At 50.3% G+C, this 27,011-nt stretch overlaps 1 protein-coding gene and 2 long non-coding RNA genes across 9 annotated transcripts in view; 1 reads left to right on the top strand and 2 right to left on the bottom strand.

The window, feature by feature from the left end:
* Positions 1-27,011, bottom strand: part of LOC139363423 (uncharacterized) — a 94,859-nt gene that overhangs the window by 60,963 nt on the left and 6,885 nt on the right. The gene's annotated exons all lie outside the window — the stretch shown is intronic.
* The window catches only part of LOC105474495 (signal peptide, CUB domain and EGF like domain containing 3), a 35,924-nt gene continuing 12,064 nt past the window's right edge, over positions 3,152-27,011 (top strand). For 2 of the 5 annotated variants that reach the window (XM_011729196.2, XM_011729193.2), the window contains exons 1-7: positions 3,534-3,710; positions 16,784-16,906; positions 17,826-17,951; positions 20,898-21,032; positions 22,027-22,152; positions 22,362-22,478; positions 24,598-24,645. In XM_011729196.2, the coding sequence (XP_011727498.1) occupies positions 3,626-3,710; positions 16,784-16,906; positions 17,826-17,951; positions 20,898-21,032; positions 22,027-22,152; positions 22,362-22,478; positions 24,598-24,645 (760 nt within the window). In that variant the 5' untranslated portion in view covers positions 3,534-3,625. Of the gene's footprint in view, positions 3,711-16,783; positions 16,907-17,825; positions 17,952-20,897; positions 21,033-22,026; positions 22,153-22,361; positions 22,479-24,597; positions 24,646-27,011 lie in introns of all 5 variants that reach the window. The other 3 variants (XM_024790590.2, XM_011729195.2, XM_011729194.2) reach the window with 3 other exon arrangements.
* LOC105474494 (uncharacterized) lies at positions 3,685-20,903 on the bottom strand. 3 transcript variants are annotated; one of them, XR_011623793.1, is made up of 3 exons: positions 20,558-20,903; positions 12,113-17,577; positions 3,685-5,656 (listed from the first exon to the last, which is right to left on the bottom strand). It is a non-coding gene; the product is annotated as an uncharacterized lncRNA (long non-coding RNA). The 3 variants fall into 3 exon arrangements; XR_011623794.1 differs by having other exon boundaries at positions 3,699-4,892; positions 5,189-17,577; XR_011623792.1 differs by having other exon boundaries at positions 3,699-5,311; positions 5,426-17,577.

Here is a 27,011-nt window from a genome sequence, read left to right as displayed (position 1 = left end):
CAGGTTTGTTTAGAGTCCACACAGACACTGATGGACGGACATCTTTGAGGGCATATAACCATATCTATCTTCCAGGTGAGGAAGGTGAGGCTCAGAAAAGTGAAATAACTCTCCAAGAAAAATAGATGGCTGGGAAATGGTAGGGCCTAACATTGATCTCAGGGCAGTCTACTTCTAGCTTGTATGTACTCTCCATTAGACTATACGGCACTGCCCATCAAGGTAGGGTCATTAGACTAATTTTATATATGGGGAAACTGAGGAGCAGAAAGAAAAAGCAAAGCTCATGGAAGGAGACCTTGCAGGGGAGGGGAAACCCCTGAGTCTGGTGGGCCCTGGCAGAAGGATCCCTAAACAGGACCTGAACCAAGATCTATCAGCTATGGTATCCCTGACCCCTGCCAGTCCTCTCCCCAGACATTTTTAGGAGCAAGTAGAATGAAATGAATGTCAGAAGCATCCCTGAAGGAAAATGAAGCCCCAAAGCATACTGCAACCTTAGAGATGAGTGTGGGAGGCCCAGAGCCCACTGGACATTTTGCCCCTGCTAGTTATGATATGGCACGTGCTGCTGCTGCTTTTGTAGTACCACTTGCAAGTGCCATCTTGTTATTCCTTCCCTGTCATCTTCCTGAGCTACTGTCCAACTGAGTCCCTGCAGAAGAGGACAGGGCAAAAGGCAATGTGAATTGGACCAGCACCTCAATTCACAGTGTCCTGGTAATATAAGCCCTGCTTCTCCTCTTATAGAATACTCTGAAGGGCTGAGGGTACTCTGGAATCAGATTGGGTGAGTGGCAGCAGGAGAGAAGAGCAGGGAACAGCCTTTTTTTGCCCAGATGTGGAGGAGGAGCTCACCTGGTCCAAGAGGAAAAGAGGAAATCATCAGAGGAAAACTGGTAGGATGAGATAAAAGGCAACTAGGGGGCAAAAAAAACCAATCTTCCAGAGACATAGTGGCTTAGGTGGAAGAACCCACCTAAGCCTCCCTCCCTGAAAGTCAGGGAAATATCCGTACTCAGAGGGCCAGGAAATCACCCTGAACTGAAGGCCCAAAATAACCCACAATTCCCCTACAGAATCCTCCTTGCCCACCTCAAGGAGGATGTAGGGGCCCTCCCTCCATCCCCCCAGGGACCCAGAGGAGCTACACTAGTGTCCAAAGAAGGCACAGGCAGAGCAAAGCAAGGCAGCGTGCCATCTCCCCTCCCAGCCTTGCGGGGGGCTCCTCGGCTCTCTCTCCCTGTGCCCCCATGGAGATCACAGGCACCATCTGGCAACCTCCAATTCTTTCTCTTTTTTTGAAACCATTCTCTTGTTTGGGGCAAAAAGGATGGCAAGTTTACACTTGTCCTCCAACCCTACACATAATTGGTGGCAGCAGGCAAAACTGCTGCAAAGGGAGGGTTTTGCCAGTGGAATGAAGGAGGGAGGGCATCTTAGAGTGACAGGGCTGGGAGGGACCTCAATCATCTGACCCAGCCTTTCTGTGGCCTCCACACCATTCCCATGATCTATGTGCTCGCATCCCAAAGGTCATCTTTGATGCTATGCAAGGTTCTCCAGGCCTCCTCCCCCAGGCTTCCTTGGGGCACTGCCCCCTTTCCACCACTGAGTGAATCCACCACCCTCGTTTTCTGAGGAAACTGAGGCCCATTGAGATAGGACTTGTTCAAAAGTAATCTTCATCCCAGGATAAGAAGTCTGAGTCTGTTTCCATCTACTTTTCCACTGAATCCCTAGGAAAGGAAGGGCTCAGCTCTTCTCCCCAGCGGACAGGACCACTGCCAACAAAGCCCTCCCCTTGCCCCAGCTGATGTGGGCAGCCAATATTGAGGGTCTCAGAACTGAATCTCTTTTGAGGAGATCTTGGTCATTGCCTCTTCCTCCTGGGTACGCTGAGGGCTCTGTGAGGCTAGTCTGGGTCCTAGCAGCGTCTTCCCTGTAGAAAATTGAACCTGGCCTGGTCTCATTCTGAACACAGCCTCACACTCCAAGAAAGTCCTCACAACCTTTCAAGAGGTCTTTCCTCTTTCCCTTACAATGGAAGGAAAGAAGATACAGAGTGGGTGAACAGTCAAGAGGCAGCATCCATGTTTGGAAGACACTGCTCCTTTTGCACAGTTTGCCCCTGTTTTAAAAATATCCTTTCTCTTTCCTCTGCTCCCCTTCAATTGGAGGGATGAAGGGTTAAGAATGGACCAGTCAGGACCACCTCTTGAAGCGGCGTGCAGGTTTGGAGGAGCCTCTTGTACCTGTCTTTATGTCTTTGTGTTTATACACATAGACATGATTCTGTTGGGTAGCTTTTGCCCCTGTGCTGAGCACACGAGAGTGTCTGTATATGAGTCCAAGTCTCTATGGGTAGGGTGGTTCAGTGGGCTTACCTCCAAGGCCCTAACTGCAAGGGAGTCTGTCCTGGAGCTGGCAGTTTTAGCAGGCGGAGGCTACTTTCTTTTTGGTCCTCAAAGTGGACTCGGATCTAGGAATGGGGACTGAGTCCTGAGAGTAGGGGTGTGGTAGGTGTAAAAGTTAAGAGGGTGTTACTCGGCCTGGTGTCGGAGGCGGTGTGTTCCGAGGTCCTATGTCCCCTGTCAGGCTGTGTCGGTGGACACGCCCGAGTGCCCGTGTGTCCACGTCTGCCCTGGCCTCCCGAACACCTCGCTCCCTCTTTGTCTCGGGTGGAGGTGTGCGTGCAAACCTGCGCCGCACGGCCGTCCTCGCGTGTGAGCGCGGGGACGCACCGTCGCTCCTCGACTCTTTCCTAGGGGAGCGAGGACGAGTCGGAGCCCGGTGCTGTTTGGTCTGGAGCCGAGCGGAGCTTGCATTGATCCATTGATTGTGCACGGTTTGCGCCTGACCTCTCTGCTCCCGGGGAAGCCGTCTCCATGGAGACCGGGCCCGCTCCCCCAGCGCCGGATTGTAAATTCCTGCAGGCAGCGGCCCGGCAGCCTGGGGAGGGGGCCACCGCGCCCGGGCGCGCAGGGGGAGCGGCCGCCGCGCCGAGGCCCCATTTGAAAGAAAAAAGGGCACGAAAAAAGGAGGTGGTGGAGGAGGAGGAGGAGGGGGAGGAGGAAGAAAACGAAAAGGAGCGAGGAGAGGAGGAGAAAGAGGAGGAGGAGGAGAAAGGCGAAGAAAAAGAGCCTGAGAGACGGAGAAAGAGCGAGAGAGGAAGAAAGAGAGGCAGAAAGGGCGTGTTTCTGGCGCTGCGTTTCCCCTCCCCTTTCTCAGGTCCTTCGCTCGAGCTCTGCGCGCTCTCCGGCTGCAGCTCTCTCCCGGCGAAGCTGGGAATTGGGTGGGATTAGACGGAGCAGCCCCGCCGCCGCCGCTGGCAGAGGCCGGCTTGGAGAGGGCGGGGGTTCCCCTCCGTCAGTCGCCCCGGGCGCCCCTCGCCTCTTCGCACTCTGCGCCTCGCTCTCCCCGACGTCCGGTCAGGAGGAGCCGGTAGCATCGTGAGCCTCGCGCCGAGGGCGCCGCGGTCCGCGCCCCGCGACTGCAGCCCCCGGCCTGGCCCCGGCGGGGCGCCCCCTCCCCTCCCCCTCCTGCGCGCTGGGATCCGGCCGGCTTCCGCCCTCCCCTGGCCGCGAGACCGGCCCCGGCGGCTGGGCCGCCAGTAGCTCCTGCCATGGGCTCGGGGCGCGTACCCGGGCTCTGCCTGCTTGTCCTGCTGGTCCACGCCCGCGCCGCCCAGTACAGCAAAGCCGCGCAAGGTAAGGAAGGAGGGGCGCGCGGCCTGGGGGCTGTCCCGGCTGCTGGGCCTCAGGGCCTAGGCGTGATTCCCGAGGGGCAGGGCAGGTGCTGGGGAGCGTGCTGCTGTCAGGACCCGGCTCTGTGCACCCGGACTCCCCGGCCAGGGGCCCGACCGCTGGGCACTGCGCCCCGAGCGAAAAGCCGGACGAGCTGGGGGCGGCAGAGAGAAGTGAGAAGCTCTGGGGGCGGTGGGCAGAAGAGACCACGCGCCTCAGAATTCCGCCCGACTTCATCCACCCCCAGCATCTTCGAAAGACTTCTTGTCCTCCAAAATCTGAGAGAGAATTTTCTCTTCTCTCAAACATTGCCAGAAACTTACGCTGTGGCCTGGAGAGACTAAGGGAATAATGAAAACTTTTCAGCCGTGCCGTATATTTCTTTCCCTTACCCCCAACCCGCATGCAAAGTTAGACATTTCTAAGTTGATGCCTTATCAGTGGAAAAATGTTGAAGAAAAATAGGATCTTTTATGGAAAAATCAACTCATCTCTCACCGGATGGTAGGGGGCTGAAGAGAAGAAAATTTCTGTGACTGGCTCCCGACAGGAATGTTGCGTTTCTGCCTCTTTGGGGGGAAATCTCTTTCGTCTTGCATGGCTTTCATTTCTTATCATAATATTTATTTATTAAGTCCTCGGGTTTCCAATTCCATTTAAATCCAGGTCAGAATTGCATTAAAATAACAAAGTAGAATTCCAGGCTGGGGAGCTCTGACAGATCCCTCTAGGAATTAAAGAGAGACAGGGAGGCCTCCCGCCCCCGTCCCTGACCCCCAGCTCATCGCCTGGCAGGTCCCAAGGCTGTGCAGGCACAGACTAGGCTGATGTACCACAGTTCTCTCGGGACAGTTTCTCCTCCCCCTTGACCTCTTGCTGTACCCCTCCCCCATCGTGTCCTCACCGACAAGAGATTTATATGGACAAAAAGAAAATTCCCCCTGGCAAGGTTTTGCCCAGGAGAGTACGATTCTGCCTGTTGTCCCAGGGACTCCTGAAGCCAGCTGGGGTGAGGAGGTGGCTGGGCCAGAAGGAAAGTTGAACTTGGGAGTTGGGGAAGCCTGAGTGTCCGACACAGGTCACTGTGTCCCAGAGCCTGAGCGTTTGGCTCTTAAGCTGCTCTGTTGTATTGGATGGACTCCTGCTCTGTGAAAAGGAAGGTGCTGTATCAATGCCGCCTTCCTCTCCCCAAACACTGCCTCTTCAACTAACCTCTTCCCCCTCCAATCTGTCCTTTCACAGAACTGAAACACTAGAGACCCTCAGCTGTCAAATACTGGACCCTACCCCCACACCTTCCAACCCCACACTGCCTCTTTTCCAGTCCTGGTTCCAGACAGCCCACCACCACTGCCACCCCCAACCTGGGAGCAGCCCCTCTCCTCACTGTGGATTTGTGTTTTCATAAACAAAGCTGGCTTTTGTAGTGTGTGCTGACTTACTCATAACATGGAATTAGCTAGGGAGTTTAGTCTGAAGGAAGGAACAGATTTCATGAAGTAACCTCGAGACAAGATAAGGGCCTCTTTCAAGTTGGAGCCAGTGTCTGCAGTGGCCTAGTGAGGCTGTGGACCAAAGGAGAAGCAGTGTATTCGAGGGGGGCCCAGGGGCAGATGGAGACCCCTCCAAGGGACAGGTGCCATCAAGCCAAGGCATTCAAGTATGGGAGATCAGCTCACCGGTGATTCAGGAACGGCAGTCAGAATCCCTCCATGGTACTCCAGGGCTTCCTTTCGTTGGACTCCCTGCTGGGTACTGAGGAACATGCTGCCAGAGTGGAGGCCCCTGCCCTCAAGGAACTTATAGAAGAGTAGTTTTGTTTCCAGCTTATCTTATTCACAGGCACCCTTCCTGTGACTGGACTGCAGTTAGCTTGGTATCTTCCTTTTCTTCTGATCCCTAAGCTTGGCCTAGAATGGAAGCCTTTCATTGACCCTTCTCTTCAGGAAATCTACAAACCCCATCTGCCAGAGGTTGCCTAATAGCAGGTTTACTGGCTTACAGGGATGTCTCTGGACACAAATTTGCAGGCAGATGCTGCAGGAAGAACTAGTACTGACCAGGCGGGGCAGCCTTACAGCCTTACCCATAGACAGAGTCTATGAGCATCAGGGAGGACATGCCTTCAAACTATCTCCTGGTTATCAGCAGTGCCAGAAAGTGTGCCTTTAATGCCAGCCACATGCTTTATATGAAGCACTAGCAGGTTTTTAAAATCAAATACCCTTGGCAAGTATCTTGTACAGAGTTACTATACCTCTGGGGGTATCTGGGTTTCTGTCCCTTTTCATCAGTGATTCCCACAGTGGGAAAACCAAAGTCATGTGGAAGGGGGAAAAGGGGGAGACAAGGAAGGGAGCCCTAAGTGTAAAGGTGAGTGTGCGAGTGTGCACACATGAGAGGTTCACCACAATTACCAACAGGCAACATAGCTGGATGTCTGTGTTTTTGTAATGTAGTTGCTACGGGTAAACTGCTGTTTTAGTGTCTGTGAGAACTGTATGGAAGAGTGGGTGGGTAAGCCTGTGTGACTGGGAAGGAGGGAGCATGAGGGGACATGGTTTTGAGTGTTTTTCAAGTGCTTGTCTGTATATTTTAAAGTAGACAGACTGGATAACCAAGATAATTGTTAACTTAAAAGCATTAATTTGCTTTGCTTTTGGTCGGGGGGTGGGTGTTTGGTGGGGGGGGGGGGGGTGGAAGCAGTGGTTAAAAAGACCTAATCCTGGCATAGGGCTCAGGTTACAGCTGAATGAAAAGGTCTCGGCCTCCAGGGAAACTTGTCCCCAGGGCTGGCTCCAGGAGAGCCAGCCTGGCCGTTTAGTTTACCTGGTAGTTTTCTCTCCTTGTTAGGGATAGAGTTTTGATAAAGTCATGCATTTAGAATTTCCAAGTAACCCCATCCCTGGGACTGAGAGCGTTCGTGTGGTGGCAAACAGTGTCTCTCTGTCTCGGTGTGTCTCTCCGGGTCTCTGTCTGGGTGTATGTGTCTCTTTCTTTCCCCCACCCTTCTCTTCCTCTTTAATGTGGCTGTTTCCTCTCCTCCCCGCTTCCCTGGGCTCCTGTGGCCAGCTCTTACAGTGAGGGGACTGTTCCTCCTAGCCCCTCCCTCCAAAATATGAAATGAAAACCATAACCGTGTCAGCGGGTAAGGGTGGCCCCGTGGGCAGCCGGCTATTGCCTGTGCCCCATCCAGGCCACACTGGAGAGAGGGAGAGTCCCCACTCAGAACCTAATCTTTAGTCAGTTCCCTCTAAGCCCACCCCCCATTTTTCCAGAAGGTGGAGAAGAGGGTGGACTGCTTAGAAATTCTTCAGGAATCCCTTTGACCTCTCTTCTCTCATGACATGTCTCAGAGGTGGGGAAAGCCTCAGGGTGGGAGAGTACAGAGACTCTTCCCTGTTTTCAACCCCTTCCTTCTCATCTCCTTGAGTCTCTGCAGGGTGGAATAAGAGAAAGGGGACTGGAAGACACTAAGGCCAGAGTTACTGCAGGCAGAGAAAGAAGACAGTCATCAGCAGCCCTCAAATGAGATTGTTTTCTGAAACCTTCAGGAATCTGAGAGCATGAGAACTGGTTTGAGATGTGAGCAGCTGGGACCTGTTGTAAAAGGAGCTGGTCCTGGGTGTGAGTTTGGGAATGTGAAGTGTGCATTCACACACATGTGAATGTGTATGCATGACTCAGGGCGGGTGTGTGTGTGTGAAGTGCTCTGGTGAGAGAAAAAAGGAAGTGGGGGCAATGTGCGTTTTGTTTTAGTTGGAGAAGTAAAGAAGTGGAATGGCTTGGTCCAGTGCCTTGAACTGAGGACAGGGGAAGGGAACAAAGGGCTTCAGACCTTTTGAGAAGATGGAGCTGGAAGAGCTTGCTGCCTGATCCCACTCAGTCCTTGCCCCCAGCTCTGGTCCCCAAATGTCAGGGCGTGGGCCTCCTTTGACGTCCCATATCCCTAGCACATGACCACTTATAAGAAAGAGTCCCTGTCAGGGCTGGAAACTGCAGAGCTGCTCTGAGGCTGGCAGTGCCCGTAAGAGGCCCAGACCTGGGGACAGCTTCTTCAGCTCAGAAGACTAGAGTCTGGAAACAGAAGGACTGCTGGGCCTTTGGTATAGAAGAGAAACAACGGTCAACCCAGAGACGTTTGGGGGGTACAGGAGCTAGTCACCTGGGCTAAGAGGGGACAGAGACTCCCCTCCCCCACCAGCCACCTGACACTGGACTGGCTACTCTCCTGTTCCCATGCCCACCCAATGCCAGCCTCAAGTGGCACCACAGATATAGAGATACATGGTGCCAGTGGGTTTAGACAAATGCAGAGCCTAAGGATTTGAGCCTCGGAGGAAATCACTGAAATCCCTCTCCTCACTTGTAAAATATCAGTAGGGTTCCTTGCAGCCCTGAGATTCTGCACATCTCACTGAAATCCTTCCTGCTGAAGGCAGAAGGTGCCGGGCCTCCACAGGTTACCCACCCAAATCTCAGGCCCTCTCCTCCCTGGATGCTGGTCCACTTCTGCCTGCCTCATGAGGCTAGGTCACTTGGATACTCTTCCTTTCTTCCCCCACCCGTTTCCTGGAACCCCAAGTAGCTGATAGTTCTTACTGTGTCCATAAAGTGGGTATTTATCCCTGGAAACAGCCCCTGAAGAACACGTGTGTGTTTCTGCATGTGTGTATGAAACAAAGTTGGGAAGTGGAGCTGAAATATCTGTGTTATGGGAACTGAATATTCTTGGAGCTGGGCCCCAGGATTCCATATGTTTCTAGCTCTGAGACTAGCTGTCTGTATTCTGCCCTAGCCTAGACATGTCCCCCTGCAGATCAAGCACTGCTTTGTAGTTGCTGTTAGATGCTGTGCTTTGGCTGCACAAATGGGATGATGACCCCTATATAGGGCACAGTGGTCCTTGCTCTTACCTCTGGTTTTCCCTGTGGCTATAACCATAGCCCTAGAGAGCTGTGGGGTTTGGATTTCTGAGCCCTACACCAGGGGCTCTTCAGGCCTGGTCACTGCTGGTAACAAGCTGAGAAAAGACCTGGGCAGGGGCTGCAGGGCTGGAGGGAAGATCCAGGATAAGGAAACACATCTAAGGAATCCCTCCGAAAGGGCAGAGTATCGGGATATGTGGGCACTGGGGGGAGGGCTGGGGAAGGGGAGTGCTTGAAGGGTAGACCCTGGGGAGCAGGTTTACAGAGAGGACGTTTTTACAAGTTTCTAATTATATTTATTTGGAGTTTTCCTCTGGCGGTTTGAAGCTGTTAACAGCAGGAACCTGTATCCCTGGTGTTTGTTTTTGTTTCTAACCAGCTGCTTGGCCCCAGCATAGTGAATCCAAGGGCAGGCAACACCTGCCCACTGCTGTACCGCCCACCCTTTCCTTATTGCAACTGTGTCTGCACCCTCCCTGCCCACTACTCAGCCCTGCTCTCTTCTGCTGCTCCCATGCCCAAAGCCTCAGAGCATCTGCATTCCCACTGCTGATTTCCTCCCTGGATCATCCACATTTCAGCTCCTTCTGCTCCATGGTTATGTACTGGATGCATGCTTCATGCTGAACTAAGTGCTGAGTTGGAGTTGGGGGAGGTACACTAATGACTAAGGCGTGGATTCCTCCCTCAAGTGCTTAGAGAAGACAGTGGGTAGTGAGAGAGCACTGGACTGGGAGTCTGAAGACCTGGATCCTGCTGTACACTAGCTATCTGCTCTTTCCTGAGGTATCCTCACTGGGCTTCAGTTTCCTCATCTATTCAATGAGAGAGGACAGTCTGAAGGCCAAGTGAACCAACCTGCGTGAAAAAACTGTGCACTTAGTGAAATTATACAAATCTGAAATTTTTTTTCCAATTAATTTAAAGAGATAATATTACTAATTACAAAACCAGAACTTACCTATGCCCACTGCCTGCCTCCCTGCCCCTCACTCTACAATGTTCTCTTCTTCCCCCACTTCACTACCCATCCTCTAAAAGCTTCTGATTCAGGGTTGTTGATTTTGTCCATACTGAAAGGGAGAAAATTCTTGTCCAATTAAGGTTACATTCAAATGATCAAGGAGCTAGATTAAGGGTAAGGCAGGACATCAGAGAGGAACTCATCAGGGTCCCCAGTAAGTGACAAGCTTTTGAGGTTCAGACCCCCTTCCCTTCAAATCACCAAACACCAGCAGCTTTTCCTGGCTGTTCAGTTGAGCAGGCTAAGCCTGAGTGAGAGGAGAGGATACTGTTTTTAAAAGGAGAAAGTGCTCTGTCTCCTCCTTGGAATCAACAGGTGGTTATTTGTGTGGTTTTCTGGACTTTCTCTAGGCCACCCTCATCCTTGCATAAGCTTTTTCTAGACTGAGGAGGGGCTCAGGCTCTAGCTGAGGTCACAGTGCCTCAGCCAGTCCCAAACTGGGAAGACAGCCTGCTACTCCAGGCTCTGCCAATCTCCCTGGTTGCTATTTTGACCTGGAGGTAGAGCAGATATGCACAGGTGTGGGTACATGTGCACATGCTGTGGGTTAGGATATCATGGCCCAAGGCTGGGCTGGTTTTATTTTGGATGTTACTTAGATGTAGCAACTTAGAGGTGAGAATGAGGGAACTCACCAGGGGCAAGCAGTGGAATGCCTGTCTCAGGTGCCCCATCATTGGGTGTTTGTTAGCATGGAGGCTGAGGAACATGTGTTGAAGGGGATGCTCTGAAAAGATCCCTGTAGCAGTCCCACATGATGTCTGAAGACCCTGAGACCCTATGACTCATTGGTCTCAGTCTCTTCTGGCCCCAGCACTCAGCATATGGATACCTTTAAGTGGGTACTACCCTTCTGTGAGTTTAGTTTCCTGTCTCCCTACTCTTCACTTGAGACTAAACTTCCTGGGACTTCCTCCACCCAGAACAGTTGTGGGATCACAGAGAGTAAAGAAGTGAGATTTTTCTCTGAGGTAACATAGAGCAGAAGGGATGCCACAGATAGAGACCTCATCTACTCACTACTAACACATCCATGTCTCCATCCACTCGCCTGTTTAACAAATATTTACTAAGTGCCTTCAATGTAGAATTCATCTCTTGTTCACTGCCAAATCCCCAGCACCTAGCATAGTGCTTCACATGTTGGAGGTGCTCAATAACTATTTATTGAGTGAGTGAATGAATGCTGAGCCCTATTCCAGTTGCTGCGTGGGTTTCAAAGCTTTAGGAGCCATGGCCTCAAGGAGCTTACTGCTTCAGTAGGAAAATTATACACATGAATTAAAAGTTAAATAATGGTACAAGGCAGCATATGAGGTATCGCAAGCCTGGGATTGATCAGGTGACCACAGAGCCTGACAGTAAGTCTTAGAAGTAAGGAGAAAGAGTAGATCAGAGAAGGCTGGTAGTGTCACAGGGAGTGTCCCAGCAGAGGCACCTGAACTCGGTCCTCAAGGATATTCAAGGAGAGGAAAACAGCAGAGTGCCGTACACACACCATATATCCTGGGCTAGCGTGGCTGGGCTGGGGACGTCACAGCCATGTGGGTGGGTACATTAGGGCTCTAGGCATGCTGTTTCTGACTGTCTCACTGGGCCCATCAAATTTGCCCACAATTACCCCCTCCCCTGTGGGTGGTAAGGTAATAATTCCTGTGGTAATGGGAAGGTGGGGTGGACTCTACCTAGGGGGTCTGCTTGTCCACAGCCCGTATCCCTGCTCATTTCCATTTGTTACTGTTCCTGAGCTGGGCCTAGGCAAACTTGTGAAGTAGATGAAGTATTTACTCGGGAATCCCACTGCTTCCCTTTTAGGGCACACCTGCCCATCTTCAGAATCTTAGGACTACTTGTATTATAATAATCCACCCTTTCTGGTCTGACCCTCTGACCCTCATATCCCATACCCCACCCCACCCTTTCTACCTACATTTAGGAGAGTTTATGGAGTGCTCTGCTAGGCGCGAAAGCAAATTCAGAAGAAATGGCAGATGGTGCTGGGAAAAGCTGCTGTAGTTACAGACTTGTGCCGTTGTGCCAGGACAGGGTGAGGCAGGGAGGTCTTAGCTTGTCTATGGTATCTCTGCAGCCACCACTCTTCCCCACCTCAACTTTGGTTCCAATGCATGGCCTGAAGTAGGGGTGGGATCTCCCTAGCCTTCAAAAAGAATTGCAGAGGACAGCTTTTGGGTTCCCAACTGGCCTCTCACCCACTTCATCCCCATTCTTTGGGCCGTCCCAGCCCAAAGGGAGAGTAAGCAGTGGGGATGTGTCTCCCCAAATTCTCCCCACTAACACATGCTTACTGGTGCTGCATTTCCCCAAACCAGGCCTGAAATGGGGCTTTGATAGGGAATGGGAGTTCAGAAAGAATACAAAGAGAAGGTTGGAGAGAAGGAATAATAGTAGCAAACCTTGGCTAGGCATGGTGACTCACGCCTGTAATACCAGCACTTTGGGAAGCTGACACGAGGGTTGCTCAAATCCAGGAGTTCGAGACCAGCTTGGGCAACATAGCAAGACTCTGCCTCTAAAAATAATTTTTAAAAATTGGCGGAGCATGATGCCACACATATATAGTTCCAGTTACTCAGTAGGCTGAGGTGGTAGGATCACTTGAGCCCAGGATTTCAAGGTTGCAGTGAGCTATGTTCATGCCATTGCATTCCAGCCTGGACAAACAGAGCAAGACCCTGTCTCTGTTTCAGAAAGAAAAAAAAAATAGCAAACCTTTGTTGAGCACTTGCTGTATGCCCACACTGTGGTGCTAAGTACTTGATGGGTAACTCACCTGATGTTCCTGGAATCCCCATGGGAGGTACTATGATGAATATTATTCCCACATACAGAGGAGGGAACAGGTAAGTTCAGAGGCTGGCCCAGGACCACACAGACACAGGTAGAGAAAGCAATTGAACTGACCATGTTGCTCCAGAACCTCTTAACTACTCTGTCATGTGGCTGCCCCTAATCTCTTCCCAGCTTGGGCAAATAGTTTATTTGCATTACCTGAGTTGGGAAAGGAAGACAGATAGTGGCCCCAGCCTCACCCTGGAGATCCTGATACAGCTGGTCTAGGGGGCACCTGTACATTCACATTTTTTCAAAAGCCCCCAGGGAATTCCAGTGTGCAGCCCCAGGGTTGAGAACCACTGGTTTAAACCAGTCCACACCCGGTAGCGTCAACTGGTTTTCCAGCTAGTAACACCTGCATCCTGAGAGAACAGACTAAGATGAGACTGTGCTGTGAGTGTTGAAGGGTCCTTGCAAGGACAAATTCTGGGTGGGCATGTATGGTAGGAGGGAGCTCTGGAAGAATGACTGATAGAAGGAGGAGATACTGGGTATAATTTGGGGCCCTCTTTCACAGCTTTGTCTTAGGTCTGTTCTGCTTGGAAAGACTCCAACCAAACGTTGAAGGGACATCTTCCTCAGCAGGTACCCAGCCAAGTAAGGAAAGCTGAATATGCCTCAAAGTATTAGCAGAGCAATTCAGTGACAGCTGTAAATGAACTGAGGAAAACAGTCCCCTTGGACCAGGAACTCACCAGGAACGGGGCTTACAAGGAATAGCTTTTGGGAAGAAAAATTTGAGCCAGAATGGGAAGCTGAGCATAGTGTGGCTGGAACAGGAAAGTGAGGAATGCATCTGCAATGTGAATAATGAAAATATGCAAATGCATAGAAAGGAATAGGATGGTTAGACGTTGTAGAGGGAACAGGAAGAGATAATGTCTTCCAGAGCAGAGCCTCTTTGCTGGAGAGGGATAAGCATTGTGAGCAGGGAGGTGAGGGAGAGGGGTTAGATGGTGGCAGAGGTCTGGCTGTAGGAGGGGTCTAAAGAATCTGGCCAGGTGTGATGTAATCCCAGTGCCTGTAATCCCAGCACTTTGGGAGGCTGAGGCGGGCAGATCACTTGAGGTCAGGAGTTTGAGACCAGCCTGGCCAATGTGGCAAAACCATGTCTCTATTAAAAATACAAAAATTAGCCAAGTGTGGTGGCACGTGCCTGTAATCCCAGATACTCAGGAGGCTGAGGCAGAATAGCTTGAACCCAGGAGGCAGAGGTTGCAGTGAGCCAAGATCACACCACTACTGTACTCCAGCATGGGTGACAGACTGAGACTTTGTCTCAAAAAAAAAATCTGCTAGGAGGCCTGGTTTGTGGTGATCAGCATCAAGATCCACTCTAGTACTGATGAGCACTGAATGGGAGGCAAAGGGAAGAACTGGGAGCCCATATAGTCTGACACAGTCTCTAGTGAAGCATCAGCTGATTCAGAGACAGTCACATACCTCTGATATGGCCAGGGGAGCAGTTCCAGACCAGTATCCATGCTGCTGGACCCAGGGAGTATCTCTTGTTCAGAACCCCACAGCAGTGCTATCCTGTGGTGTGCTAATAGCAGTGCTAGTTCTGTGGTGTTGGAAATGTTCCATATCTATGCTTTCCACCATGGTAGCCACTAGCCACATGTGGCTGTTGCGCATTTGGCCTGTGGCTAGTGCAACTGAGGAAGTGAATTTTAAATTAAATAACCACATGTGGCTAGTGGCTGTCATACTGTAGAGCATCTATTGCCTGACCAGTGACTTAATACCATCTCAAGCTTCCTGTGTTGGGACCCTACTGTTTACCAGATAATTTATTAGCCAGTTTACACAAATTATCCCATCATCTACTCACAGCCTCTCATAAAGAGGTATTATCATCCCCATTTTAAGGGGGAGGAGATGGAGAATAAGAAAACCATCCCTAGAGAGGGGTAGAGCTAGATTTGAATCTGGGACTGACTGGTTCCAGTACTTATGATCATTCTGTGATAGCATACTTCTTTGTATTGTTTTCTGTTCATCAGTTGCACAAACTGATTCTCCACAGAGCACCTTAGCATCTATGAGGACCCTCTTGCCCTTACCTATGAACTAGTCTTCCATGCCCTCTCTTCTCCATTCTTTCACTTTGAGATGACTTCCCAGGATGGGCCAGCAGGTAGACACCATGACTACGGAGCCCGAGCGAGGTAGAGAGTAAGTGTAGACAGAAGCTCCCAGCACTTAGAATCAACTGGTATGATGGTTGGCTGCAGAGGGGTTGAAGGGTAGAATGCAGAGCTGAATGGAAACCTGTGAGATTTGAGGCAGGGTGTTTGGGGATTTCAGTTCTCTTCTTAGCCCCAGGAAGCTTCAGAGCATAAAACCAGAGGACAGGTAATTGTCTCAAGCTAGGACTCTGGGTATCTACAAATTGGAGAGAATACTGGTTCATGCATCCATTCACTCAGTAAAAATAATCAGTCACTTAAGGATTTGGATTCAAAAAGGCTATAATGAGTCCTGAAAATCTGCATTTTAATAAAACCCAGGCAATTCTATGGCCCATAGATCACACTTGGATATCAAATTGTCTTGGTGTCAAATCTCATCTCCTTTCTGTGCTCAGTTGTGGGATCACAGGAGAGTAATGCCTCCCATTCAGTGCTCGCTCACTTGCAGGCTGCTACTTTAAGACACTATTTTGGGTTTCCCAGTTTACAACTGGAAGTAGTCTCTTTCTCCTCTGATCTGCCCTGTAACACAGGTTCTCAACCTTGACTACACATTAGAATAACTGGAAGAGCTTTAGAAAAATACTGATGGCCCAGCACCAGTCCAGACTATTTGACCAGAATCTCTGGGGTTGCGGCTTGGACATCTCCTAGGAGAGTTGACTCTGATGTGCAGGGTCGAGGACTCCCTCACCTTATGTCTCATGCCTTCAGGGCATGTGCCACATCCTGCTCCATGTTTTTTGTTTCTCCTTTGGGCTGGGCTGAGTCACCTTTGAGCCTCCACAGCTATTATAGCGCCTTTCACAAACACACTCAATAAGGCGTTTTCAACTGAATAACATGTTTCTCTATTTCAGTTCAGATTTAAGGGCACCATAATATTGCCTCAGAAGTTGGAATCTTTTTGCCCAAAGACTCTTTTCTACGTCCTTTCTTTTTTTTTTTTTTTGAGACGGAGTCTCACCCTGTCGCCGAGGCTGGAGTGCAGTAGTGTGATCTCGGCTCACTGCAACCTCCACCTCCCTGGTTCAAGCGATTCTCCTGCCTCAGCCTTCTGAGTAGCTGGCATTACAGGCGCGCATCACCACACCTGGCTAATTTTTGTATTTTTAGTAGATTTGTATTTTAGGGGTTTCATCATGTTGGTCAGGCTGGTCTCGAACTCCTGACCTGCTAATCCGCCCACCTCGGCCTCCCAAAGTGCTGGGATTACAGGCGTGAGCCACCGCGCCCAGCCTCATCTATGTCCTTTCTTAACCATCCTCTTTTTGCTAGATTGTGAGTGGCCTCTTCCTTCAAGTATAGCTCTGTGTATAGCACCTATTGTTAGAGCAAGGGCCAGGAGACAGAGGAACACTGGGGATTAGGGCCCAAAGGGCTGCACTTATTAGGCTTCAGGTAGCTGGTGCCAACCTCTGCCAGCTCTGGATGTCTCTACTGTTGGCAGCACAGGGGCCGAGGAAAATCATCCAGGATGGAACATTTTTCCTGTAAAGCTTCTTGGCTCCATGGTGGGCAAGTGGAAGCAGGCCTGGTCTCAAGCAGAATCATGAGACAGATGAAGATCCCTCAGATGCCCCATCTCCCTTTTTTCCTCCTTTACCAATGATTGCTGGACCCTGCCACCTTCCTAGAGGCCACTGTTCCCATGCCTTTCCCCTTAACCCTCCCTCTAAGCCTCGTCCGTAAACTCATTCACTTTAAGTTGATTATTCCTAATCAAGTTAAGTATACTACCTACTCTAAGGGTTTTTTTGTTTGTTTTCAAATTTTAAAAAGGAGTGTTTCGAATGATGGAGTTTTAGCTGTCACTGTGAATTAAGTATTTTTGAGGGCAGTGGGGGTTCTTTCTGAATTCCCAAAATCAGTGTCTGCCCACTCTGAAATCAGAGAGATGTGGGACAGCACCTGTTTCTGGAGGGGTCACTGCCTCTGTTTTAGAGAAGAGGGGATTCTGCCCTTGGAAGCCCACCTTCAAGACACCCCTTAGGGGTGCCAACAGAGGTTCTCATGTGCCCCCTCTACCCTTGCCAGATGTGGATGAGTGTGTGGAAGGGACTGACAACTGCCACATCGATGCTATCTGCCAGAACACCCCGAGGTCATACAAGTGCATCTGCAAGTCTGGCTACACAGGGGATGGCAAACACTGCAAAGGTGAGGCTGAGAGGGCACCTGGAGGAGAGGGACCTGTGGAAGAGGGCACACCAGTGCCACTGCCCTCAGTTGGCCACTCTCCATCACACCAAGGCTAGAAATTCCACTGGTCAAGTGGTGGGGGGGGGGTGAGGGGGGCAACTACATCTTCCCAGAGAGGGTGCCATTTTCTAATTTGCACAAAGGCACCATGCAGGCTAGCAGAGGTCCTGGTGGGGACAGTTTACAGCCCACAACCAGGCTGGGGTGGGAGCATGAAAATCATGAGACTTAGGCCTGAGGTTCCCTGGCATTGGAACTTTTATCTTTAGACCCTTACACCACGTCCACAATGGACGGGAACAGAAAGTGTGCTTCAGAGCAGGTTCATAATGTAAACACATTTTCCTCTCATAATTAAATCAATGCAAATTAAAGTAGCCTTGAGATACTAAATTTATGAGCTTCAGTGTTGGTGAGACTTTAGTGGACAGGGTACACTTGTTAATTCCTAGTTGCATTATATATTGAAAAGTAATTTTGTAATACCTACCAGGAATCTTAAAAGGTGTTTCCTTTGATCCAGAAATTTTACTCTTGAGAACTTATTCAAAGAAACAAAATGATAAATGGGAGAAGGTGTTCTTTGATGCATTATCTATGATTGTAAAATAAATGAAATAAGTCTAAATCTGTAACAATAGAGAAAAAAGAGTTATAAGAATAGAAAAATAATATTCTGCAACCACATACAGTGGTAATTAGAATGACTGGAGACCTGAAAATGTTTATGACTTAGGTTTAAATGAAAACAGAAAAATGCTAAATGGCTTATAGGCTATGAACATTACTATGTAAACACAACAATAAGGCTGAGTCTGGGGGGTGGACAGTGGGTTCACAGGTGGGTTCATCTGTCTCAGCTTCTCTTTGCCTACAGACGTGGATGAGTGCGAGCGAGAGGATAATGCAGGTTGTGTGCATGACTGTGTCAACATCCCTGGCAATTACCGGTGTACCTGCTATGATGGATTCCACCTGGCACATGACGGACACAACTGTCTGGGTAAGCAAAGGAGAGGGGATTTGGTGGAGGGATGTCTTGTGGAGAAAGAGATCTTTTCAGCATTTCCTATTTCCCAGGGAAGGAGGAGCGAGTGATCAAAAAGAGCTACATTTACAAGAGAATAAGGTCATCCTCCCCTTTGAGACTGGCCACTTGGAATGAAAAATCCTGCTGGATGAAAAACATTAGAGGAGAAGTTGCTATGAAATGCTCCTAGGGCAAGGGCCAGGAGATGGGAATAAGGGGTTTAGCCAGTGGTGAGGCATGGTAGGAAGCTGGTTTTGCTCCACACAGATATCTTGGTTCTGCTGCTTACTAGCCTTGGGTCTTGGGCAAATCAGCCAATATCTGGAAATCTCAGCTTTCTCCTCTCTAAAATGGGGGTGGGACCAGGTGTGGTAGCTCACACCTGTAATCCCAGCACTTTGGGAGGCTGAGGCAGAACGATTGCTTGAGCCCGGGAGTTCAAGACAGGCCTGGGCAACATGGTGAGACCCTGTCTCTACAAAAAATAATAATAATAATTAGTCGTGGTGGTGCACACTTGTAGTCCCAGCTACTTGGGAGCTCTTCCTTGGCTTGAGCCCAGGAAGTCGAGGCTGTAGTCAGCTGTGATTGTGTCACTGCACTCCAGACTGAGCAATCCTATCTCAAAAAATAACTAAAATAGAATGGGGTGGTAATAACTCACTCGAAGGCTGCTGTGCGAATCACCACAAGACAACATATGAAAAGAGCCCTGTACAATCCTTAGCACATAGTAGGAGCTCAGTAATGGGAAGAATGTTGTTGATGATGATGACAGGGCATCCCTATGCCCCAGGGAGCCTCTGACCCTTGCAGGCTTGTTTTCTCCCAGTTCTTCCTGCAATCTCCAGTCTCACCCTCTCCTCACTGATCTCCTTTGTCCCATGAGCTGGATCAGAGATAAGAGAATCTCTAAGGAACTGAACTCAACTTTGGTCTCTGTCATTTTGGAAAATTACTTTGACTCTTCCCCAAGTAGAAAATTTGAAGCTCATAGTAGAAAAGGATTTGAAATTTGAACCCAGGGCCTTCTCCTAAATTCCTTTGCCCTGTAGCCACAACAGAAAACAGGCACTAGCAGCAGAAAGGACCAGGAAAGGAAGAGAAACAAAAGGAATGATGCCCATAAAAGCAGGCTGGGCTGGTCCCCACCCACCAATTGACCAAACAGATGAATTATCTGAAGTCCTATTGGCTGAGAAGAACCTCCTTACTGCAGACCTGCCTCCAAACCTAGTCATAACCCATCACTGGACCCAGGCCATAGGTTTCTACACCCAATCCAGGCCTCCAAACCCTGGTATCTGCTGAGCCCTTAATCCCAGCCCTGGTCACCTCTCCTACCATTTTAGCTTCCAAGGAAGGGCCTCATATCTGCCCAATCACCCTTGAGGGCCTCTTATGAAACTCATTTGGGAAGGGAAACTGTGGCAGTTAGACCAGGACAGTTGCCTACAGGACATGCACATACGCTTTTGAGTTCTTTGGCTGCCTTTGACTTTTCTAGGCCCCTGATTCTCACCATATCTTGTTTCCCTATAAGTGTTTTGGGGAGAACCAACCAGAGGAACAAGAGAATGATTAGGTATAGAGAGGGTCAAGGGACAAAGATTACCTAGGGTTAGGGTTCCCCTACCTTTGGCTCTTAGGGGAATTTTGAGAAAGTTGTCCATGCTCTGGGACTTAGCTTCCCCACTGAGAATTGGAGGAAAGAGCTTGGCTACAGTAGCAAAGCCACAAGGTTAGATGGTAAGGGGAGCAGACAGAAGGATAGAATGTAGGATGTGGCAAGAGCAGGAAGACAGGGATCGGGGAGAAGTCAAGAGAATAGCAAAAGATAGGGTGGAGACAGGAGCAAAGCACAGGAAGGTACACCTTAGCTCTTCCAACAGGTGTACCTCTCAGGCAAGAGCCAGCTGGATCTGGGCCCCTCTGCCCTGGCCAGAAGGGGAAGAGAGGGTTTCAGGATCTCAGCAGAGAGGGTGGGAAGGCAGATGAAGCCCTCAGGAGCCCAGATTCTAGCTGCTCCATTTGACAACCAATCTGCATGATGCCTCCTGGGCCAAGGCAAACTGAGAAGGGCCATGGACTTGGGAGGGCAGTAGCTAGCGTAGAGATGGAGTCAAGGTGTTGAATTGGGGCCCCAGGGTGAGCTTGGCTCTAGAACCTAGGGGTGGTGATTTGGGGGTGAGAGCCTACTGTTCTTCCTGCCCCTAACCCCCACCATCTAGGGTGTGGCCTGGCAGCTCTCCCCAGATCCCTCCCCGCCAAGTTGTCAGACTTTGTTTTGTTAAACCAAAATAGGAGAAAGGCTAGAAAATATGGCAGCAAGCCCAGGCAGAGGGGGGAGGGGAGGAAGGATGGGGCCGTGGCCTGTCCACAGAAATGGTCCCTGACCCACAAGGAGTTGAGGCTCAGCTGCCTTTCCCCACCCTGCCCCTCCAACCTCAGCACCATGGCCATAGCTCTGCCTGCACCCAGAGTCACTTCCCAGGTTCCTACATTCCCTGGCTGCTCATTGCAACCAGCTGTGACCCCCCATTACCTCTCCAACCAATGTGACCAATCTCCATCCTTACCTTCATTACTGTTCCTCTTGCTCTGGCTTCTTTCCTGGTATCCTCTGTCCTCATACCCAGTTTACACAGGTGAGGGAAAGGGAGGCATGGCTTCACCTAGGTGACATGTGAGGTTCAAAGGTCCCCTTTTCCCCCACTTGCTTAGCTTCCCAGCTCTGCCCTCAGGGCAGCCTTTTAAAACTTAGTGGAATATTAGCTGACAAGGGTGTGAGGACTTCCTGGCTTAAGGCTGGGCTTAGGGGGTGGTAGTTTTTAAGACTGCCTTTGGTGCTGAAGTCTTGGGATACACCCTGGACCCTGCCTGCACCCCATGGCCCCACCGACTACCTATCCTGCACAGATGTGGACGAGTGTGCCGAGGGCAACGGCGGCTGTCAGCAGAGCTGCGTCAACATGATGGGCAGCTATGAGTGCCACTGCCGGGAAGGCTTCTTCCTCAGCGACAACCAGCATACCTGCATCCAGCGGCCAGAAGGTCAGCCCATGACCTGGGATGGCCCCATCCCTGTCCTCCCCAGGCTTCTCTTCCCAGCTGTCCCTCAACAGCCCCTAAGTCTCACTGTCCGTTCTCACCTCAGCTAGCTCCTCCTTCTCTTGTCCTTCAATTCAATCACACCCCAAAGGATCTAGGAACAGACACCCTGTTAGGGCAAAATCTGGAGAAATTACTTTGACGTTGGGGTCAATATGGGATTAAGGCTACTATGGAGTATCCTCTGTGTCCAGACCTGAGGTGGATGTTGTCCCTAATTGTAGGTGGCTGAGCTTCTCTAAGCTGCTGCCTATCTGAGAGGGCCTCACCAATACCTTTTCCCTTGTATTGGCCTGGGAGGGTCAGGCAGGAATAATGGGTTTATATTGTCTGTTTCTATGACTCATGCCCCCCACTCCCACTAGACTGTGACATCCCTGAGGGCAGGGACTATGTCTAATTCATTGTTGTATCTCCAGCACCTAACATACTGCCCAGCATGTAGTGAGAGTTTAATAAATGTTTGTTGAATAAAATTGCATAGTAAATATCTATACCAGTTACCTTCCACTCGCATTGTAGATCTGATTTCTACTGATCTTCTTCTCAGTTTGACTGTAAGCTCTTTGAGGGGAGTAATCACACCTTGTATTTTTCTCGGACCTTCCTAAATCCACCCCATCTCCAGCACAGTGCTGGACACCTATTATACACAATTTTTTGGTTGTTTGAAGGAGAGGGTGATCATTTGTTCGGATGAGTATCAATAGCTAGCTATTAATACATCATTCAGAACAGCTCTGAGCTCTGCTCATGAGCACCCAGGTCTGTGGGGAAGACAGGAGGCCTGGGACAAGGAGAGTCAGTCCCCTCCTTGTGTTGAATTCAACCTCAGTGGAATTCTCCCAGGTCCCTAGGTCCCCAGTTGCCCCTTATAGTCCTCCTCTTCTAGACATCCAGGGGTACAGAGCATTCACCCCCCTTTCTTCTCTTTTAGAAGGAATGAATTGCATGAACAAGAACCATGGCTGTGCCCACATTTGCCGGGAGACGCCCAAGGGGGGTATTGCCTGTGAATGCCGTCCTGGCTTTGAGCTTACCAAGAACCAACGGGACTGTAAATGTGAGATAATTGGGATGGCAGGTGGGGCAGTGGGGTCAGGGGTGAAAACAAAGAGGAGGGGTATAGGGCTTAGGAGCAAGAGGATAGGGCTGGGAGGAAAAGGGAGTATAGGGGAGGCAACTAGGCAAGGGGGCCAGTACCCACATTGTAGAAAACTGTGGAACCCAGGGAGGAGCAAGCTGACAGGGCCCTGTCCTCTCTGTGCACAGTGACGTGCAACTACGGTAACGGCGGCTGCCAACACACATGTGATGACACAGAGCAGGGTCCCCGGTGCGGCTGCCATGTCAAGTTTGTGCTCCATACCGACGGGAAGACATGCATCGGTGGGTGAGGCCAGGGGAGAACTCAGTCCACCTGAGATGGGGGTGACGGTGGGACCCCTTGGGAACCGGGGAAGTGGAGGAGTGCATGGGGCCCAGGTGCTGGGAACAGAGGGACTGGTGAGGGAGTTAAGACCCAGAAAATGCCAGGTCTAGTAAGGGACAACTCTAAGAGAGACTGAAGGGCTCCCTGGCCCTCTTCCCCTCCCCAACCCAGTGGTTTTACCACCCTGTTCCAGGAGCCTCACCATCCTCTTCATCCCCGGAAAAAGTGTTGCCAAACTGGGAATAATTAGCAGAGTTGCTTATTGACCAAGGCTGTAGTTGAGAACTGGGAAGAGAGCTGGGGAAATGCATCTCCTTAGGCCTGACCAGAGGCCCTTGGTTGACTAGTGTGATAAGAGAGGAATTGTCAAAGCCAAGTGTCCCCACTCTGCACCTGAGGGTGGGACAGAGTGCTCCTTCCTGGAACAACCATCCCTGAACTGACAGATGGGGTTTCCTGGCTCCAGGTATCTTTTTCCTCTTTATTCTTTCTCTCCTCACTCTCCTCCTGCAACTCCCCTTTCTACTCACCTCACCCTTGCCCCAATTTCCTTCTCTCTCCTCCAGATACCAGTGGTACTCCCTCTCAGCTCCACCAGCAATCCTCTTTCTTCCTCACCAACTCCAGCCTTCCATCTCTCACTTTGATTTGAGGCCCTCTTAACCTGGATCCCTCTTCCTGAATTCTTAGGCCTTATCTCATATATTTTCAGGTACCCTAGATGACTTTAATTCCTTAAAGTTAATTCCTAATTCCCTCAGCCTTTAGGTCTTTAGTGCTGAGAAAGATAATGGAACAAGGTTTCCTCTTGGAGAAGTGGGAAATAAAATGAAGAGGTTTGCCTGAGAGAGAGGCTGTGTTTTCACCCAGGCAGGGCACAAGCTTGCTGTGTGGGCAAGATGTTTATGAATGACTGTCCATCTAGTGGGCTATGGCATGCTGAGGATGGGGGTATGTGAACCCGGTCACTGTGTATGAAGTTATGTATATCAGAGACATGACATTAACTGAAGAACTAGACTCTCCAGAGACCTGTCCCTTTCACTGCAGGAACAGGAACTGGAGAGCAGATGATGCTCTTACAGGGCTCCCTCAGGCACTTGCTCCAGAGACTTGCATGTCCAGTTCTACAGTCCCTATATAATTAAAATCTCTCCTGCCACATTTCCCTCTGAATTAACTCTTCAGAGACCCCAGAACATTTTTAGGTCTTCTCGATGCCTTCTTTGGGCTGGTGTGTTTCAGCTCCTTTCATTTTTTACTCATAGGTCTAGTTATTTTGCTTTTCAAACTTCCCACCACCTCCTGGATACATTCACACATCCCCAGTCTCTCAAAAGAGACTGTCTGCAGTCCCCAAAGAAAAGATGCATGAGTCAGGGGCCAGGGATGTGAAGGTCTGATTCCTCTCTGATTTATTTCTGTTCAGAGTTCCAGACATGGTTGCTTCTGAAAACACCCTTATTGAGCTTGGGCTCTTCTCTAACTCAAGACCTATTCCACTACTGGGCCATGGCCAAATGAGGCAGAAAAGAGCAAATGAGGCAATTCTGAGTTTACAGCTATATTCTTTCCTAGTTCCTCTTCCTCTTCTCCAATAGAACTTATTTTACCTTGCCCTATATCTAATTTTTCTGGCCATCCCTGGTAAGAGGAAACATCATTGCCTGGGACCATCAGGACATTCAGATTCGGTGGGAAGACTGAGAAGGCAATATAGTTTAGCAGAAAGGGCGGCACCCTTTGGGATTTGGGATTTTGTGGTTAGTAAGACTTGAGGGTGCATCCCAGCTTAGGCTTGGGCAGGCTCTGTGGTATTGGGCCCATGGTTGGTTGCCCCTTTCTGAGACTGTTTCAGTTTTTCAGTCACTTGAGGGGAGCTTGGCATCTTTGGGGATACCACCAGACAGGATAAGGATGAGGAGTGAAGCTGTCACAAGGGTCCCAGGGCTCATCATTTGGGGCTAGTGGTTTGGGCTGGCAGTGGGGAGGAGAGGGTGGGGAGGGGTCCAGGGCCCAGAGGGCCACAGTGGCTTCTGCCCAGCACCTAAACAGCTTTTTTACAATGTCAAACAGGGGAAAGGCGGCTAGAGCAGCACATCCCCACTCAAGCCGTTTCTAATGGTAAATATGTCTGCTCTCTCCGCTTGCTCTCACTGGCTTGCTAGGGGAAGGGCTAACCCGCTGGGGCTCCCACTAACTGCATGCCCACTGGGCCTGACTGGGCCTCAACTTGCCATCAGGGCTATCCTGGCAGCCTGGGCACTGGGCCCACTGGGTGACAAGAAACCTGAGTCCCTAAGAGCTGGCCCGGGAGCTTTCATGTTGGTCTCGTCTTTGTTCCTGTCACTCTCCCTCTGCCCTTCCTCTTCTGCTGTCTCCTCCCACACCCACCTTCTAACACCCCACCCCACTCCCAGCTATCTGCTCCCCACCCCCGCTCTACCCACCAGACTCATCTTCCCCATCATGCCCACTGTGCCACCTGAGATAGCGGTGCGATAGGGTTAGATGCCATCCCCTCCTTGGGGCTTCTTTCTTGGGTTCTTACGCACATTAGTTCACAGTCCTAGCATCACTCACCATTCTCTCCCACCATAATGATTAAGAGCATGGCATGTGTGTTCAGGCAGACCTGAGTTTGAATACTGGCTCTGCTACTTTCTAACTGTATGACCTCAGGCAAGCTACTTTCCTCTCTGATCCTCAGTTTACTTTTCTATAAAGTAACAGTCCTCCCTTAGGGTTGTAATGCTTGAGATAGTGCATGTAGAGCATCTACCTGGCAAGTGCCTGGCACAGCGTAAGCACAGAGTAACTTGTGGTTTTAATATTGTGACCTAGAGAGCAAAGGGGTGAGACTATCTGGTCCTGCTGCCCCACCCTGCTCTCGAGAATGCCATCCTGCAGAGGTAGGCAGCTATGCCCAGCTTCCTGTCCAGCCTGGGATGGACATTGTGCCAGCTCTGCTATTCCCTGTCCTACATCCTTCAGAAGCTACCTGGCCTTGGCATAAGATATCCGTGCCCCTCCCCCTGCTCCTGGGCTTAGTGGACCTCTTCTTATGCTAAGAGCACTCTTAAGGGGGTGGCTAGGCTTGGAACCTGAACTCAAGGTTCCCTACTAGGTTCCTCCCATGGTCTTGGAGAGCCTCAGGAGAGACTAAAGTGGAAATGGCACAGAGGATATCCCACTCCACGTTGAGCTGCTCCACACATGGGCATTTGAGGGACCAGGGCATGGCCAGGGACCCGTAGAGTTAGGCTTCTTTTAGAGCCCTGGCCTTCCTGTTCTCATTGGTGACAAGAGTTGGGCCTGAGTGTGGGGAGTCAGAGACTCAAGAAGATGACAGTACATCCAGTACTGCTCTTATTCAATTCCCTTGATTCTGAGAACCACTCTTCTATCTTCCCTAGTGGAGGCCTTGGGATTCTCTCTCTCTAATGGGAGAATTCTAGTCACCCCAAGAGGACAGTCCACACCACCTCCACAGTCTCTGTATCAGGGGCCTTCACTGTTTGAACTAATGGCTTTTCCTTGGACACATCTGACTTTCCCAAGCTACCATTTAAGCCTGTTTTTCTCCTGCTCTGAATTCAGAAAATAGGGAGAGTGACCCATCCACACTCCTCCTACTCTGACCTTTTAGTGATAGGGAAAACTTACTAGTTAAAAGGGAACAGCATAAGAGACTTAGCCAAAATAAGGATTTAGGTCTTACCTAGCTCTGAGGTTCTCTCTTTCACTAACCTTTTTACACCCTTCCTTCTCCTCTGGATTCTTCTCTTTCTTTTGCCTCTCCCCTCTCCTATATAACATCTCCCCATTAGCAAAGTAAAACAACAAAACAGCCAGCTTGTCTCCATCTAGAACTAAAAGGAAGGTTTGGGAGGAGTCAAAGGTAGATTAACCAACCCAGTATGTGCTACCTCCTCTGAGGATGAGCAGTCAGTTGGTCCTGGAAGTGCGATCTTTCTTAAGACAGCTAGGCAGCGGGGAAGGGGAAGATAAATTGATGGGTATTCTTCAGTTGCCTTAGGAATGGCCAGGCTCATTCTTTCCAATCCACCTACAATAAGATTGTCCCACCACAATCCCCACCCACCCACCAAAGAGATAGTGGAAAGAGGAAGAAACTCCTATCTGTCCCTTCTGGTTCCCTGGCGGCTAGAACCACCCTCACTTAGCTCCCATCCCTCCCTACTGCCCCCCCCCCCCCCCCCGCAACCTCCTCCACCCCCTCGGCACATTCCTGCCTGACAGCTCTGGCTTGTACCTGCCTCACTGCTGTCCACCTTGTTTCAATCAAGTAGGGGGCAGGGAAGTGGACTGCTTGGCTGTACTTGTGAGGGGATGGGGGTTGGGAGTGATGGGAGGAAAGGGGCTAGGAGCCTCCCTCAGCTTAATGCTCCTTCTAAAGCACAGAGAGGCAGCTGAGGCCTTCCCTTGGGCCTCTGTGGTCTCCACTACTCTCAGAGTTTGGGACTCCT

The sequence above is a fragment of the Macaca nemestrina genome, chromosome 5 (genome assembly GCF_043159975.1).
Source record: "Macaca nemestrina isolate mMacNem1 chromosome 5, mMacNem.hap1, whole genome shotgun sequence".
Classification (NCBI taxonomy): domain Eukaryota; kingdom Metazoa; phylum Chordata; class Mammalia; order Primates; family Cercopithecidae; genus Macaca; species Macaca nemestrina.
This window is presented reverse-complemented; position numbering and strand designations above follow the sequence as displayed.